This window comes from Podospora pseudoanserina, chromosome 1, assembly GCF_035222485.1.
Source record: "Podospora pseudoanserina strain CBS 124.78 chromosome 1, whole genome shotgun sequence".
Lineage (NCBI taxonomy): Eukaryota > Fungi > Ascomycota > Sordariomycetes > Sordariales > Podosporaceae > Podospora > Podospora pseudoanserina.
The window spans coordinates 5896712-5911455 of NC_085920.1; the positions used below are offsets into that span (position 1 = coordinate 5896712).

The following is a 14744-nucleotide window of genomic DNA, read 5'->3' on the forward strand; positions in this document are numbered from 1 at the left end:
CTCACTTGGCTGTGGAGAGAATGGAGCTAATGGGAAACAGGCGATTTTTCCAGCTGAGCGACTCTTCATTCAAGCCAAAGAGAAACGACATGTCCTGAGGAAGAAGAAACAACACAGTTATTTGATGCGTTTTCTATTTTACTCTATGAATCTTTGACGACCACTGATGATGCGGTCTTCTATAACATCACAGGACTCCCGGTCGTCCCCCTTTTACAAACTTTCCTTACATTCGCAACTTTTCGATACGCATAGTTTCTTGCTCACGATCAAAACAGAGAAAACACCAAAACAAAACACAAAACAAATCCTCACAGATAGCGGGAAATCTAGTCATCCTTGAAAGCCCCCTCCCTCGCCTTTTGCGCATCATCACTCGTCCCCTCCTGCCGTGGGCTGTTGGCGATAAGCCGCTACACATCACCACCGTCAGTCCATACAAGCTACCAAAACCAAAGGGCTTAAAGGGGACTACTTACCACCAAATTCCTCAACAACACCGCAATAGTAACCTTGCCAATGCTCGGCACATAAATACTCGCCTTCTCCTTCACCGCCGGCCCGTCAAAGTTCCTGAAGCTGCTAAAGTTGATGCAGACCACGCCTTCTCTCAGCAACTCGGTCGGCACCTTGAACTTTTCAGTCGGGACGCCACCAATAACTACATCCGACAGAGGCAAGACGTCGTTGAGAGTGAGGTCGGGCTTGTCGACGACCTGGTGGCGCAGCGCCTTGATGCCGGACCCGCGGGTGAAGAGCTGGACGCCGGTGATGTCGACCGAGTAGACTGTCGCGCCGTCGTTGGCCAGCAGGGCGGCGAGGGGGCGGCCGTTGACTTCGCTGCGGTTGATTACCGTGATTGTCTTTCCGTAGAGGCGGTTTCCATAGGCGAGGATGGGGTTGTAGATTTGGAGGTGTTCCAACGCTTTGACAATCGCCAATGGGGTGCAAGGGAGGATGGACTTTTTGAGATTGGCAGGGGGGTCGAGGAAGCGAACGTTGTGGTACATGTTGAAGAGGTGGGTGTGGCAGAGACCTTCAACATCCTTGGCGAGGGAGACGGTCTCCTGGATGTAGCGGTCCTGATGGCCTTGGTTGGCGGGCCAGATGGGGTAGTAGACGAGGATACCGTCGACTTCGGGGTCGTTGTTGGCGGCGATGATGGCCTCCTCGAGGGACTCCTTGTCTACCTTTACCAGGTTGAACGAGAAGCCTTGTTCTTCACAGGTCTTTTTGGACCATTCGGCGTACTGGTAGGCGTGGGGGTCGTCATTGGCGAGGAAGGCGGACAGGGTTGGGCGGCGCGGGAGTTGGATGGCCGAGAGGGTGGATTGGACTTCGGCGAGCATCTTTTTGGCGATGGTGTCGGCGAGGATCACTTTGCAGGTTTTGGGGGGTTCGGAGGGGGCCCCCTGGGGGACGGCGGCCTTGGTGGAAGCCATGATCGTGTGAAGGTTCGGTGATCTGGACAGAAGGGTTAGTCGGGGTTGTCACTTTGGTGAGGAATTGGGCCTGTCAAGGGGATGTGAAGCTATTAAGATCCCAATGATATCAGACGAGGGGCAGTGGCCGTAGAGGTGCCAGTTCGCGCATCGTGAATCCGTACCCCGCGATGCCCCACTACGAGGAAGCAATGATTTGCGATTGAACTTGAAGAAAGCGCAAGGGATTTGTGAAATCGCAAAGACTCACCTTGTTGTGATATGGCCTCGGTATGGGTATGAGAGAGGTTTGATCCCTGACTCACTGAGAGTGGCAGAATAACCGGCGGTTGTCGGAAGCGATCACCATGGATCTGTCTTTTTCCATACCGTTTCACTCTCAACTCAACTTGTCAAAAAATTTCACACTCTTGGATACGCCTAGAGTTTTGGCGTACCGAAAAGCGCAGTATGGGCCCCACCGTTTCCTGTAAGGCTAAAAAACCCATGCGCGCCTGTCATAGACGAGGGGTCCCTTGCCGATGTCGAGACGTTGCAGCATTGCGTAAAGTCCTAGTGTAAGAATATCGAGAGTAATTCACGCAATGCCTGTGGGCATTCTGAAGGGAACCGACACTTTCCGAGGCCACCCGGTTCCTACCGTGGATGATCTACTTCCAGTAAATGCTTCTCGAGTCCGGATCCCTTCCACTTCCTGAGCAAGGCCCAATGGTGAGCAAGTCTGTGGGAGAAACGTGGTGGATATGTTCTGGACGGCACCGTCGGAGATAAGGTCAGCAACGTACCCTAGGCCAGCGTATCCAGAACCACAGGCATGAGGACCCTTCTGTGGAGAGATTCGCGAGACGGCTGTGGTATTGGAGCGAAATGGATGAAGGGAACAAGAAGGGGGAGGTGATGAGACGCTCGAGGTTATAAACAGTCGTGTCTACCCGTCTGCCACTCTCATCTCCGTCTTCACTTCATCAGCCTCTCCCTCCGTCAACGTTCTTGTCTTACCGGCCTTCTAATAACTAATTCTCACCACTTTCACAATGGGTTACGACTCCGATTCCGAGAAGCTGGCGCAAATCATCGCCCAGACCCAGATTCAGCCAAGAAAGAAGAATTGGGGCAACCCAGCACCACTGTTCGTGATCCAAGAAAACGGCTTCAAAGATCCCAAAAGACCTAGTCTTGGCTAACTTAACCTTAAATCTCAGTGCCTTGGCAGGGCTAGTCTTAACCTTGACGCCGTTGTCCTGTCAGTTGATGGGATGGAGAGGATCTGATCCCAATGGGTTTGCCAACAACGGCGCCCATTTTTTCTGCGGTGGTCTGCTCTTGTTCCTCGGCGGTCTTCTCGAGTTCTTCCTCGCCCACACCTTCGCCTTCGTCGTGTACTGCGCATATGGTACGTTTTTTCGGCAATCCACCACAAAGTGGAATGCAATGTTGGATCTAACGAAAACGCTAGGCGGTTTCTTCTTCGCCCTCGGCGCGACACTCACCCCTGGCTTCGGCGCGGAGACTCCGTATATGAAGTCGGGCGTCCTCGGAGCCGAGTTTTACGCCAGCTTCGGCTTCTTCTACCTCTTCGTCGGTCTCCTGTCTTTCGTATTCCTCATCTGCTCGTTGAGGACGAACCTCTGTCTCGTCATTCTGTTCCTCGCCTATACGGTTGCCTTCCCTCTACTCGCCGCTGCCGAGTGGGCCCATGCCGAAGATCGACTGGCTCTTGCTCACAGACTGACTGTGGGCGGCGGTGCTGCTTGCTTTGTCGTCAGCGCTTGCAGTTGGTGGGCCATGATCGGGGGGTTACTGCAATCGGTGGACTGGCCCTTTGACCTTCCCATGGGAGATTTGAGCCATATCATCCCTGCCGCGAGGAAGGAGGTGGACGTGGAGAGGCTGGAATGAGGTGGATGGAGTTACAAAATGCTTAATTTAATGCCAAGTGCGGAGGGATGGAGTAAAATGTATTGTATTTTAGGAGGAGGTGTATTGTAATACTGTGGAAATAAAGTGATACCCAATCAACCAGAGCCGCCGGAATGCATCGGCTTTTTACTGCCCCTCCTACCCGTTGAGGTTTAGCGAAATTCAACTGCCAAGATAGCGTCATAACTCTCGGTTCACCGCCCGTGCCCGTGGGTTTTACTGCCGCGGGGCAACGTGGGGCAGAGGGCGATAACGGCGTTGCTTGATGGGAGCAGCCAACGTGCTTGGAAATGCGCATTGGTGGGCGAATCATTCGAAGGATATTCATGATATAGGCCATCCCAGTTCAATACCAAACCTGAAAGCACTCAGTTCCTATCAACACTCACGGTCATTCTGTCAAGCTGTGCTTAAACACTCTCGTCAGCCCAAAAAACTTTGTCCAACATCAGCACTCGGAGCTTGGGCCATATCAACATTGAAGGCCGAAGCGGTGATTCCTAGAGAGCTTCCCAGGGCCTGGAGTTACTGTTCTGACAGAGAATTGCATTTCCAAAATGGCACAATTCAAGCAGTGGGCACTGGAATATGTGCTTGCTGACGATGAGCCTGTGCAGTTACAACTCACCAAGAAAGCCGCCAAGGGTAAGAGGCACAGTACACGACTTCCCTATGTTCATCTTGGCTAATGGTACATTCAGAGATTGAGGATTCCCGAGCAAGCAGCACCGTTGTGGGAAACTGGGCAGCCTCTGTTCACCAATGGATGACCTTGACGCATTCCAACGACGATGACCAAATGGAAGATGAAGATGAAAGGGCAAATGGTGATATTGTTTCCAGAGCGAAAGGTAACGTTGTATGTGTGATACCGACGTTGACCTTAACTAACATTTTGTTCTATAGCTCTGGGTTTTCTCGCCGGCACCTTGGAGGCACTCGACAAAACTATTCTTAGACCCGATCAAGGTTTGACTATCTTAGGTGACTCAACAGGCACAGCCATTAACGATGTTTAATAGTCCAGCGGTTGATCGGCTTCTTCGGTGCCATGTTTTCCTACGATCACAAAGCAGGCATTACAGCGTCTGCGAAAGCCCTACGACAGCTGTATTCCATGAAGAACTTCAAGCCAGATATGGGGATCAAAGTTTTGGAAGATGTCTCCAAGCTGAAGGAAGATTTCCGGCTACAGACTGCCGTTACCAGACTTGAGCTTTATGAGTTGTTCCTCAGCTTGGTGGAAGACCCAGCAGTCAGCAGCGAACTTCAACACAAGTACGGTTCCTCGTGCGGCTTTGCCCTTGATCTCCTCCAGCTCTGCTCAAGTGAGCGAGACCCAAGAAACCTTATGATCTGGTTCAAAATCATCAGACGACTCCTCACCGAATTCTCACCATCACCCGAGGTCACCGAAGAGATTTTCAAAGCCTTCTCTGCCTACTTCCCCATTTCTTTGCGGAGCTCGGCCACCCCAATAGGAATCACAGCCGAGGACCTCAAGGAGGCGGTGCGGAACTGTTTTTCATCGCATCAACGTGTTGCCCCTTTTGCCTTTCCATTTCTCATGCAAAAGCTTGATCAAGGGGATGCAGTCACGGTGGCTGTCAAGGTATGCTGAAAATGCTCCTGAGTTCCGAAAGTGTAGCTTGCTAACTCCGTTAGGTCGACATTCTGAGAACCATCAAGGCGTGTATCGAAGAGTACGAAAACCCGCAGGCTAGCGTTGTCCCATACATCAAAAAGATCTGGGGGTCCCTGAAATACGAAGTACGAAACGGGGAGGTAAAGGAGAGCATCGACGCCACCATCGAAGTGCTCCGTGCTATTGCCAGAAAGCTCGATGGCTCGAAAACTCACAAGCATGAAGTCACCCTGCTGAAGAACTACATCGACCTGGTGTTTGGAGACTGCAAAGACGACCTTTCCAATCCGACCTACACGAAACAAGCAGGTCTTCTGTTATTGACGGTTGTCACCGCAAGCATCAAGGGCTATGTGTTTTACAATGCTAGCTTCATCGATATCATCCGCCAAAATCTTCGACAACCAAAGTCTCCGACTCATACCCGAGACCTTCTGCTACTTGTGAACTCTATTCTCAAGACACGGATAGAGCTCTTCAAGAACCGAAAAGTTGGACATCCCGATGATGAGGAGCAATTACGTTCCGAGCCACGCACCCACCTCGTTAGCCTCTTCCACGATGTCTACCTACCAATATGGACTGGCAAGGCCAGTGAATCTGATTTCAAAGAGAGCGATGTCCTGAAACAAGTCGCTCTTGGTCTTGGCTTGCTTGTCAGCCAGCAAGCTTTGGATACGAAGGGCGAGGTGTCACTCCTCTGCTCCGGGGCTATCTGTTTTGAGATCTGCAACCTTCTCACTGTCACACTTGTGAAGCCTTTGACCCTGAGTTCAAATGACAATCAGAGCCAGGATGCGACGCTGGAAGATGACGTTGTGCTTGCTCTGCGCACAATCGTCATGAGTTACACAGATGGCTATGGGCATATTCTCAAGCCAGCCAGAAAGGAAATCCAGAAGCGCGACTGGACTGGTCCTTCTGAGTATTCGCTGGAGGCTCTGAAGATTCTGCTTTCTCGACTGGCGTTCATCGGGTGCTCAGAAATTCCGACCCAGGTCAAGTCTGACACGGAGCCGGAACACCCATACAGCCCGCTGCGGCACTATGACGCGTGGCTGCGGACGCTAGTATACCTCTTCCCACTGTCGGCTCAGTCCCTTACTGCCAACTCGTACATTTTGTCGTCTCTTCATGCGTCGGTCATATGGTTCCGTGACGCCTGTGAAGCAAGGTACGGGACTGGTGCACTGGCCCAGTATTCAAATAGCGACAAGAACTGGCTTGCGGAATTTGAGCAGCTTCCAGGTACATTCTTCAGTCAGGCGGAGGGTCAATCTATACTGCCAGACGAAGTTGCTTCAAGCTTTGGCGAGGATGACCCCGAGACGTATCTCCAGTTCCTGCGACTCAGCTTGTTCATCGTGAGGGGATTTTACAAGGGTGCCAATAGTGAAGCACCATGGTCAGAGCAAGCGCTTGTTCAGCTTGCTCAGACGGCTGCCTTGGTTGTGCGAAGCCTCGATGAAAAGTCGCAGGTGTCTTGTAATCTGGCCCGCGAGGCATTCAGCTTGTTCAAGACCTCCGAGGACAAGCCCTGCGCTAGCCCATTGAGTGGGTTACTCACAGTTGGTATTCTTCAGGGACTTCACCCGGGTGCTATGATTGAACTGGTGAGTTTCATGCTCTAAATCACCGTTCCCAAACCAAACTGACAACAACATTTGTAGTATCAACCCGGAGGTGTAGCAGAGAAGTTTATCTGCGATACATCCGACCTTGGCTCCTCGCCACGAGCAAGCGATATCAAGGCCGCCGTTGGAGCCATCTATTCCAACAAGTACCCAGCTGGACCTGCTGCATCTGAGGAATACCAGACCTTGAAGCGTGGTTTGGAATTCTGGACGAACTATATCAAGAACGCCGTCAGATCATCAGACATCGACTCTGGCAGCTTCCACTCCTTCACGAACGTTGGTATGCACACCGTTGCCGGGGCCGTGGCCCGTCAAGAGAAATTCGTCCTTGACCTCATCCCTATCCTCCACGAGGCGGCTGCTAGCCCCAGCCCCAACGGGGAAATCGTCGCTCGTTCCATGGGCATCCTAGTCCAACCCAACAGCGAAGTTTTGAACAAGGAGAGCCACGCGAACATCAAGCGGTTCTACAAGCAATGGGCTTACAACTTCCTCGTCCGCCCATTATACGACCTTGCCCGCCCAGGTAGCGACAAGGACCCCAAGGCCACAGCCCGTTACTCCATCATGATTCTCTCAGTGGTCAAGAACTGTCCTTTTACCGTCTACCAGGACGATCTCGAGTCTCTGCTGCGTCTCCTTGTCACCGCACTGAGCAACAAGAAGGACGACAGTGTCCTCTCCGAGGAGGCCGCGCAGGCGCAGGTGATTGCCGCTTTGGAAATCCTGGTTGATATCCTGGCCAACGAGCCAAGCGCTCTCAAGGGTTTCTTGAAGGAGATCATCAGTGGGACGACCAAGGTGTACCAGGAATCAGCCACCTCGAACAAGACGCTCCACAAGACTCTGACGACCTGCCGGAAGTTGTCACTGCAGGTGCTCGGTGCGCTACCAAAGACGTTTGAGGAGCGCTATCTCCTTTCTTTCTCGCGCCCAACACAGCGCATGCTGGCTTCGGCGTGTGGCGACCCTGTGAGAAAGGTGCGTGAGGCTGCGCGGTCAGCCAGGGCTAACTGGGCGAAAGTTGTTTAGGGGTAGGATATCAGATTTGCAGGTAGATAGAACCCATCTGATCCAATGAACAGCAAAGCAATGTGAACCATGGGTATCTCTGTTGACTTTTTGCCGTCCACCAAAGGACACCTTCCCCATACATAGATAAACGAATCAATTAGCCAGAAACTCGCTGTAGCCCCCCCCTGTAACCGCCAATACCATTTTCTGTACAAAAAGTTTTTGCACAACAAACCCGGTTAATCATTCCCGAGCCTCGAACGACTAGTTCTTCCTCCTCTTTCCCCCCTTCTTCGCCTCAGCCGCCTCCGTCCCCCTCGCCGTCTCGGCCGCAGACCCAACAACACTAACCCCCTCACCACTCAACATAGCCAACATCTCAGGAGTATATACCGCCGACGGCCCTGCCTCCCCACCCTCAACCTTTGCAGCATTCGCCCTCTTGGTATCAACCCTCCCAACAACATCCACCCCCTGCGCCAACACAGTCTGCAACGGTGCCGCAACAAACCTCCCCGCGGCATCAAACCACTCGGTAAAACTCCTGCTAATCTTCAACGTCTTCCTCTCCCCTGTCTTCCCATCCTTGACCTCAATCGTCATGTGATAGACTGGTACATTCTTTTTTGTCTCGGTCGAAATCCGGATCTTGTCACCTTTTGGGGAGGTGCCCTGGTAGATTGTGCCCTTTTCGACATAGAAGATCCAGAAGGTGAGGAGTCCGTTGAGGATGGTGTAGAGGGCGACGGCGAAGGCGGTGTAAGTTTTTGTGGACTCGAAGCCGAAGTTGTAGTCCCAGGCGAAGCAGGCGGCGGAGAGGGCGAACGCGGAGAAGCCGAGAGCGAGGCGGACGTCGGTGAGGAGGTGGGAGGGGGTGAAGGAGAGAGAGGTGAGGTAGTTGGGGATGGCGTCGTCGGTGGTGTTTTTGAGGTCTGGAATAAGTGGGATTAGAGGCTGGACTTGGAGAGGGGGGTGGTGAAGGAGGGGAGCTTACCTGCTAAGTTGTAGACCGTGATCTTTTCCTGGGTGGCCATGATGGCAAGTTATTTGAGCAAAATGAATTTGAAACGAAAGACAATCCCAGATACTGTTATATTCAAAGCCAGAACAGAGCTTCCTGCGAAGAATCGGTAGTAAACCTCTCGATCGTTGGCTTCAAAGTTCCTAGACAAACACCTGTTGCGAAACGGAAAGGCCACCTCTTTGGACGTCAGAAGTGGCCCGTGCTCCTCTACCCGTCTTTTTGGCAGGGTTCCTGCGCCGCGCGCACGAGCAACCCCTGTAATCTTGGCATTCGATGGGAAGCTCCAGCGCAACGACGACATTGCATTGCTGCTGTCTTGACCCCATCACCAGCCAAACACTTAACCCAATTCCACAACAACACTATCTCGCCCTGTGAAGAGACCACAACCATGGCGCAAGTACCAGTCCAGACGATCCATAGGGATCCCCAGTTATTGTATGCCCCCCTCCTACCACTGTCTTTCACCACCATCAACGATGTTACTAACCACACCACCCTCACCACAGCTACTGGATCCTCTTCCCCATCACCATAGTCATGATCCTCACCGGCATCCTCCGCCACTACGCCACAGTCCTCATGTCCTCCGCCCCCAAACCCCTCGACCTCCGCTCCACCCGCGAGCAGCGTTCCCTCCTCCACGGCATCTCCCTCCGCACCAACTTCCACGTCCTCTCTCCCCGCTCCTTCCACTCCCGCCGCGACGCCGTCATTACCGCCTACGAATCAGGCGCATACCTCAAAGACCCAGAGAGAAAGGGTCAGCCCCCGGCAAACCCAATGACAGACCCGAGCTCGATGGACGGGATGATGGGCATGATGAAGAACCAGATGGCTATGATCATCCCCAACACGCTGATCATGAGCTGGATCAATGCTTTTTTCAGCGGTTATGTTATTAGTGAGTGGCTGACAGCTCCGGGAAGAAGGAAGGCGGCTGGGCTGACATGGCAAAATAGTGAAATTACCCTTCCCACTGACCATCAAGTTCAAGAGTATGCTTCAGGCTGGTGTGGGAACCAAGGACATGGACCCGAGGTGGATGTCAAGTATCAGTTGGTACTTTTTGTGCATGTTTGGTTTGCAGTCTGTGTTCAACTTTTTGCTTGGCAATGACAATGGTATGTTTTGTTCTGGCAACTATTGACAAGGTGTACTGGCGATCCTATCCATGCAAGTACAAGCTGTGCTGACAATCTTCCTCCTCCTGATAGCTGCCAGCCAAATGGCTCAGCAGATGGGCCAGATGGGCCCTCAGGCGCCACAAATGTTCGGCCCTGGTGTTGACCCCAATAAGCAGTTCCTGGCCGAGGCGGAGAACCTGGCTGTGATTGAACACCATTCGGTTCTGGACGGTGTCGAACAGCGGCTTCTTGAGGGAATTAGGGTATAAGGGATGCACAAAATGTGACTTTTCGGCCTACGGTGACGACAGCAACATACGATAGCGCCTCTCGATGAACCGGGTTTGGTGACAGCGTCGGCTACTGTCCTTCACTCCCACCACAAGGTGATGCCAAGACCAGGGGCGGCCATTGTCCCAATTATGGAATATGGGGCCTGGTAGGTGGTTTTTGTTGGCGCATCGGAATCAGTGGACTCCTTTGGTTTTGTTGGTGGCTGGGTGTACCACCTCTCCTCGAGAACCATGAAGCGCACGATTTCATGGGTGTCATAGTACAGCTGTGTTTCCTCGTCAGACTTCCAAAGCCAGACCTTTTCGGCCTCGACACTATGGCGGCGGTTAGTGACAAGGGCGACTCGAGCAGGTTCTGGGACTCATGAGCGACCTACAACTCTGTCTCTTCTGGCAGTTCAGTGGAGGGAATCCAAATTTCGTTGAAGAAGGGCGTGCAGACTGGCGTGGATAGTCGGTCAGCTGAGAGAATGCAGCCACAAAGAGGAACAAGAGGTATAACTCACGCCGCATGCCTTGGGAAGTTTGCTCCTTGATACGTGCCTGGATAACTTCGCCCCTGTGTGGCCGGAAGACCACCATGTGGAACTCAACTGTATCGTAGATGTTAGCTAGATGTTATCAAGAGTTATAATGTTGGAAAGAGAAAGAAATTTATACCATTTATGTTGACAAAACCATCGTATTGTCCTATCAGACCTTCTGAGGCATCGGTGATGTCCCATACGCAGACGCAGAGGCCGATGTTTGGAATGACTTTGTTGGCATATTTCTCATTGATCTTGTCCTCGATGGCTTCAAGACTGGTCTTGTAGAAGTCTTGGGGCTTGAGCTGCACCAGATCGGCGATTTTGGTCTTGGGAAGTCGATCAAAGATGTGTTAGTCGCTATCTTCCTCGAAGTCCAAAAATGGATAAAACCAGGAAATTGGTGAGACTCACGACAATCCACATCTTGGCGAGATATTGATTCGGCCTATTGATTATGAAAGTATAATCGCGAGTTTTGATGATGTGGGGTGAATAGTGTGGTGAAGTCGAGTTGGCTAAGGTGGGATTAACCTTCCAAAGCAAGTGAGCCAGATGTATAGTTTATTCCTGAAATTGACTGTACGGGTTTCAAGAAGTGGTGGGCGACGACGAATGAAGACAAGATGGTCAATGCAGAAGGTTATGAAAATCAAGCAAGAATTATAGTTGGGTATCACTGTGGTTGGCTTTCTCTACAAATCTACAAAACTTTTGCGATTGTTGATATGGAGTCTAGTCTCTCAAAATTCATCCCACACATCTGACCGTGACTGACTGACCTTGCCTCGGTGAGACGACTCACCTTTCGGGAAGCCCACTTGCAGCTCAATTCTGCCCCAGGAACCCCTGCAGCAGCCCCTTGACCGCCTTTGGATCCTGCGCTAGCGCCACCTTTGACGTTTCTTCTTTAGACACCGCTGGTCCAGAACCGTTGCGCCTTTCCCTCTTTCCCGACACCTATCGAGCCGAACCCAGTGAAACTACCCGTCATCAAAGCCTGTTTTCTCTTTTCTGACTCTGCATCTGCCTCTTCCCCGTTGGCTTTTCTGTTCTTCCTTGTAGAGACACAGCACTGCACAGAGATACCCTTTTCATCGTTCTCCCGAGCCTGCGTCTTTCCGACTATCGGATTTCAAGTGAAGCCTCAATCCGTCATCAACAGGAGCCTGGAAAGTCGTCCAGCATATCGCGTCTCTCACATCTTATTTTACAGCATCATTCTCGAAAACCACGTCTCGATCGATCATGTCGTATAATTACGGACCCCCACCGCCTCCTCCACAACCAGCACCACCGAGCAGTTCTCCGACTGGTTATAATTCTTATGGCGCGACGCGTGGAGGGCATGGTGGGAGGGGGCGTGGAGGTCACGGAAACGGCGATCGCGGTGGCTTTCACCAACCTGCACCTGCATATGGCTACGGGCAACCCCAATACGGCCCTCAGGCTCCGGGTCCTTACGCGGGACCGCATCCCGCTCAACCAGGCTATCCTCAACAACCTCAGCAACAGTGGCACCCTGAGCATGGTCAGCAACAGCAGCACGCTCAGCACCCATCTTCTCAACCACCACACGGGTCACTTCCTGCTCAAAACTACCACCCCAACTACGCTCCTCAGATTTATCAACCACAGGCACCCTACGGATCTCAACCACAATACCCTCACGCAGGCCCTCCTCCCTACGGCCCGGGTTATCCAACAGGAGCACCCCATCAAGGTCCTCCAGCTCAACAGTGGGGCAGTCATCCTCAACAAACACCTCCTACATCAGGACCGTATGGTGGAGGTGGGCGAGGTGGCCGCGGCGGTTATAACAACGACCGCGGTGGACCCAAAGGGCAAATGATGGGGCCCCCCATCAGGATAGGATTTGATAACAGCAACTCTCAACCACCTCCCGCTCCAGTGAGCGCACCATACCCACCTCAACCTTACGGTGGACCTCACGGTCCTCCTGCACCGTACGCTGCGCCGTACTCCGCATATCCTCCTCCAGCACCATACATGCCTGGGCCAGCGCCATTTGACGGCCATACTGGTCACAATCCCCGCCATCACAATCGTGGCGGTGGTTTTCATAACAATTCCAAAAACCGTTCCCACTTTGGCGGCGACAAGCATCGCAATCGCAACCAAAACAAGGGACAGGCCTCCCAAACCCCTCCGACCCATCATCAGAAGCCTGATGCTGCGTCGGCGAGCAAAAAGAAGAAGCGCAAGACTAACACACTGGGCCTAACACCTGGAGATGAGTCTGAGGAAGACTTGGAGAATGAAGAAGAACGTCTGACCGAGTTGATCGGCGCCGAGGCCCCAAAGTAAGTCTTGTCCTGTCCATCAGTTGGGCCCCTTGCTAACTTTACACAGTCCCCAAACCTCGGCCGAGCTTGCTGCGTGGATTGCTGAACGCCGCGCCAAGTTTCCTACTAAAGCGAAGATCGAGGCCGCCAAGAAGGCAACGGGCAAGACTCAAAATGGTGACGCCAGCAAGGACTCTGAATCCGACCTCGTCCAGAAGGCTGAGAAACTTAGAAAACAACTGAAAAAGGTCGAATCGAGCATCAAGCGGAAGCGCGAACAGCAGGATGAAGGGGACGAGATGAGGGATCTGCATTTGAGCTCATCTCCCTCGACCGATTCTAAATCGGATGACGAGAAGCCTGAAGTCATGTCAACTCGTCAGGATTCCAACAACCTCCCTCCTCCGCCGAGAAAGGCAGACCCGACCAAACACTGCAAGTATTATTCGACGGGCGGCAACTGTGGAAAGCGGGGCAAGTGCCGCTTTGTTCACGATGCCACGGTCCGTGAGGCTGCTTTGAGAGAGCGTGAGATGAACGGCGGGCGCATGACCTTGCAGCAACGTCTCACGCTGAATGACAAGGAGCAGGAGGACCTTACCATTGTCAAGACGGTTAAATATCTCCAGGACAAGGGCCTTGTTCCTAAACCAGCTCCAGGTTCTGCGGCGGCGGCAGCGCAGCCCGAATCTAGCACAGCCCCCCAGCCCCAACCCCCTACGGTTGCCAAGAAGGAACCAGGCAATGGCCTTCCTCCTATCCCGCCTGTGCCTAAGTATGCTGGCTGGAATATGAACGGGTTCGGCAATACCGGGGGTAGATCGAGTGAGCAGTAGGGTTCGCGCTCTCGTTCAGCCCCAAGAGGATTCCGTTCACAATCAGTGCCTCGCAACCCGAGAATCTCATCGCCAACTGGGCACAACAGCAGCCATGAGGGGTATATACCAAAACTGACACCGCCTGATTACGGACCACGGCCTTCCTCCTGGCAACGTTACTAAACCTACGAAGCACGATAGGAACCCTGTGTTTGCAATCCAGTGTCGGTTACCCACGGCCATGCACACAGTCTCAACCAGGTCATTAGCTGTCTCTTGGGGCTTCTTTCTCTCTCCTCCGATTTTTCTGGGTCGCGACGGGCCTTGACAGTGTCGAGTTCTCGTTTCATATTTTTTTCAAGGGCCTCTCGGGCTTACGGCACTCATCACACAATGGTAGGCCAGGATCAGCACCACTCACCGTCACCACAAGTAGCGTGGGCTGCTAGAGGCATCTGTCATCTTCCATCTGTACAATATCGCACGGGTTAGGCGTTTAGGGGTTAAGTCCTCTGCTTTCTTCGCGTAGTTTGCGCGGGCGGGTGCTGTAGCACTCGAGCATTGACCTCTCTTGGAATGGTATGCTTTTCCTGAAGGTAAAATGCAGGTTGGTTTCATGGGTGTTTCTGCGGTGGAAAAGACGCAAGCAAGTGCTGACAGGTACTACTAAGCTTGGGTTCGGTAGCATGTCATAGAATAAAAGCGTTTTTGAAGGTCATATTTCTTCGCCTCTTGTGTGACGCTGGCTGTGTTGAATGAAAACAGGGTGTTTCCTCTCGTTTGATTTGAAAGGTTTGTCATATCATTTCGTAACATTCGATGGAGCCAAGGACCGAAAGGGGGGGGGGCAAGGAAACTCTTTTTCTATCCTTTCCATTTTCCTCCCTTCCGTGTATCATACAGCACCAGCAAACAGGTCCGTCATCCAAATAAAACCACTATACCACCCTCCTTTAATCAACCCGTGATCAATGTTGCTATATCCTTTCCG

At 52.5% G+C, this 14744-nt stretch overlaps 7 protein-coding genes across 7 annotated transcripts; 4 read left to right on the forward strand and 3 right to left on the reverse strand.

The window, feature by feature from the left end:
• Positions 1-97: 97 nt before the first annotated feature.
• mtd1 (Methylenetetrahydrofolate dehydrogenase [NAD(+)]) lies at positions 98-3428 on the reverse strand. The gene is made up of 4 exons (XM_062942931.1): positions 1880-3428; positions 1693-1820; positions 480-1464; positions 98-413 (listed from the first exon to the last, which is right to left on the reverse strand). The coding sequence occupies exons 3-4, from the start codon at positions 1440-1442 to the stop codon at positions 330-332; spliced, it is 1047 nt and encodes a 348-aa protein (XP_062805978.1). The 5' UTR covers positions 1443-1464; positions 1693-1820; positions 1880-3428; the 3' UTR covers positions 98-329.
• Positions 2874-3341, forward strand: QC764_116790 (uncharacterized protein; the record flags this gene model as incomplete). Its single annotated transcript, XM_062942932.1, has 1 exon — positions 2874-3341. The coding sequence occupies one exon, from the start codon at positions 2874-2876 to the stop codon at positions 3339-3341; it is 468 nt and encodes a 155-aa protein (XP_062805979.1).
• A 201-nt stretch (positions 3429-3629) lies between the features above and the next one.
• QC764_116800 (uncharacterized protein) lies at positions 3630-7836 on the forward strand. Its single transcript, XM_062942933.1, has 6 exons — positions 3630-4007; positions 4064-4213; positions 4269-4331; positions 4385-4974; positions 5028-6620; positions 6678-7836. Exons 1-6 carry the CDS (start codon positions 3920-3922, stop codon positions 7674-7676), a joined length of 3483 nt encoding a protein of 1160 aa, XP_062805980.1. The 5' UTR covers positions 3630-3919; the 3' UTR covers positions 7677-7836.
• On the reverse strand, positions 7699-8852 carry SPC2 (signal peptidase complex subunit spc2). The gene is made up of 2 exons (XM_062942934.1): positions 8653-8852; positions 7699-8590 (listed from the first exon to the last, which is right to left on the reverse strand). The coding sequence occupies exons 1-2, from the start codon at positions 8690-8692 to the stop codon at positions 7923-7925; spliced, it is 708 nt and encodes a 235-aa protein (XP_062805981.1). The 5' UTR covers positions 8693-8852; the 3' UTR covers positions 7699-7922.
• Positions 8853-8952: 100 nt separating this feature from the next.
• QC764_116820 (uncharacterized protein) lies at positions 8953-10779 on the forward strand. Its single transcript, XM_062942935.1, has 4 exons — positions 8953-9120; positions 9192-9586; positions 9645-9806; positions 9900-10779. The coding sequence occupies exons 1-4, from the start codon at positions 9074-9076 to the stop codon at positions 10076-10078; spliced, it is 783 nt and encodes a 260-aa protein (XP_062805982.1). The 5' UTR covers positions 8953-9073; the 3' UTR covers positions 10079-10779.
• On the reverse strand, positions 10180-11055 carry rpc25 (DNA-directed RNA polymerase III complex subunit Rpc25; the record flags this gene model as incomplete). The annotated part of the gene is made up of 4 exons (XM_062942936.1): positions 10180-10457; positions 10609-10695; positions 10763-10958; positions 11044-11055. 4 exons carry the CDS (start codon positions 11053-11055, stop codon positions 10180-10182), a joined length of 573 nt encoding a protein of 190 aa, XP_062805983.1.
• A 281-nt stretch (positions 11056-11336) lies between these two features.
• Positions 11337-14702, forward strand: QC764_116830 (uncharacterized protein). Its single transcript, XM_062942937.1, has 3 exons — positions 11337-12953; positions 13003-14332; positions 14425-14702. Exons 1-2 carry the CDS (start codon positions 11878-11880, stop codon positions 13769-13771), a joined length of 1845 nt encoding a protein of 614 aa, XP_062805984.1. The 5' UTR covers positions 11337-11877; the 3' UTR covers positions 13772-14332; positions 14425-14702.
• The last annotated feature ends 42 nt before the right edge of the window (positions 14703-14744 follow it).

Excerpts from the sequence above, each read along its gene's own strand:
- mtd1 (XM_062942931.1), bottom strand. The coding sequence starts at position 1,442 with ATGGCTTCCACCAAGGCCGCCGTCCCCCAGGGGGCCCCCTCCGAACCC. Across the intron at positions 414-479 it reads TGTTGTTGAGGAATTTGGTG|CGGCTTATCGCCAACAGCCC; the intron begins GTAAGTAGTCCC and ends GGTGATGTGTAG.
- QC764_116800 (XM_062942933.1), top strand. The coding sequence starts at position 3,920 with ATGGCACAATTCAAGCAGTGGGCACTGGAATATGTGCTTGCTGACGAT. Across the intron at positions 4,214-4,268 it reads TATTGTTTCCAGAGCGAAAG|CTCTGGGTTTTCTCGCCGGC; the intron begins GTAACGTTGTAT and ends TTTGTTCTATAG. Across the intron at positions 4,332-4,384 it reads TATTCTTAGACCCGATCAAG|TCCAGCGGTTGATCGGCTTC; the intron begins GTTTGACTATCT and ends GATGTTTAATAG.
- SPC2 (XM_062942934.1), bottom strand. The coding sequence starts at position 8,692 with ATGGCCACCCAGGAAAAGATCACGGTCTACAACTTAGCAG. Across the intron at positions 8,591-8,652 it reads CACGGTCTACAACTTAGCAG|ACCTCAAAAACACCACCGAC; the intron begins GTAAGCTCCCCT and ends CACTTATTCCAG.
- QC764_116820 (XM_062942935.1), top strand. The coding sequence starts at position 9,074 with ATGGCGCAAGTACCAGTCCAGACGATCCATAGGGATCCCCAGTTATT. Across the intron at positions 9,587-9,644 it reads TTTCAGCGGTTATGTTATTA|TGAAATTACCCTTCCCACTG; the intron begins GTGAGTGGCTGA and ends ATGGCAAAATAG. Across the intron at positions 9,807-9,899 it reads TTTGCTTGGCAATGACAATG|CTGCCAGCCAAATGGCTCAG; the intron begins GTATGTTTTGTT and ends TCCTCCTGATAG.
- QC764_116830 (XM_062942937.1), top strand. The coding sequence starts at position 11,878 with ATGTCGTATAATTACGGACCCCCACCGCCTCCTCCACAACCAGCACCA. Across the intron at positions 12,954-13,002 it reads ATCGGCGCCGAGGCCCCAAA|TCCCCAAACCTCGGCCGAGC; the intron begins GTAAGTCTTGTC and ends AACTTTACACAG.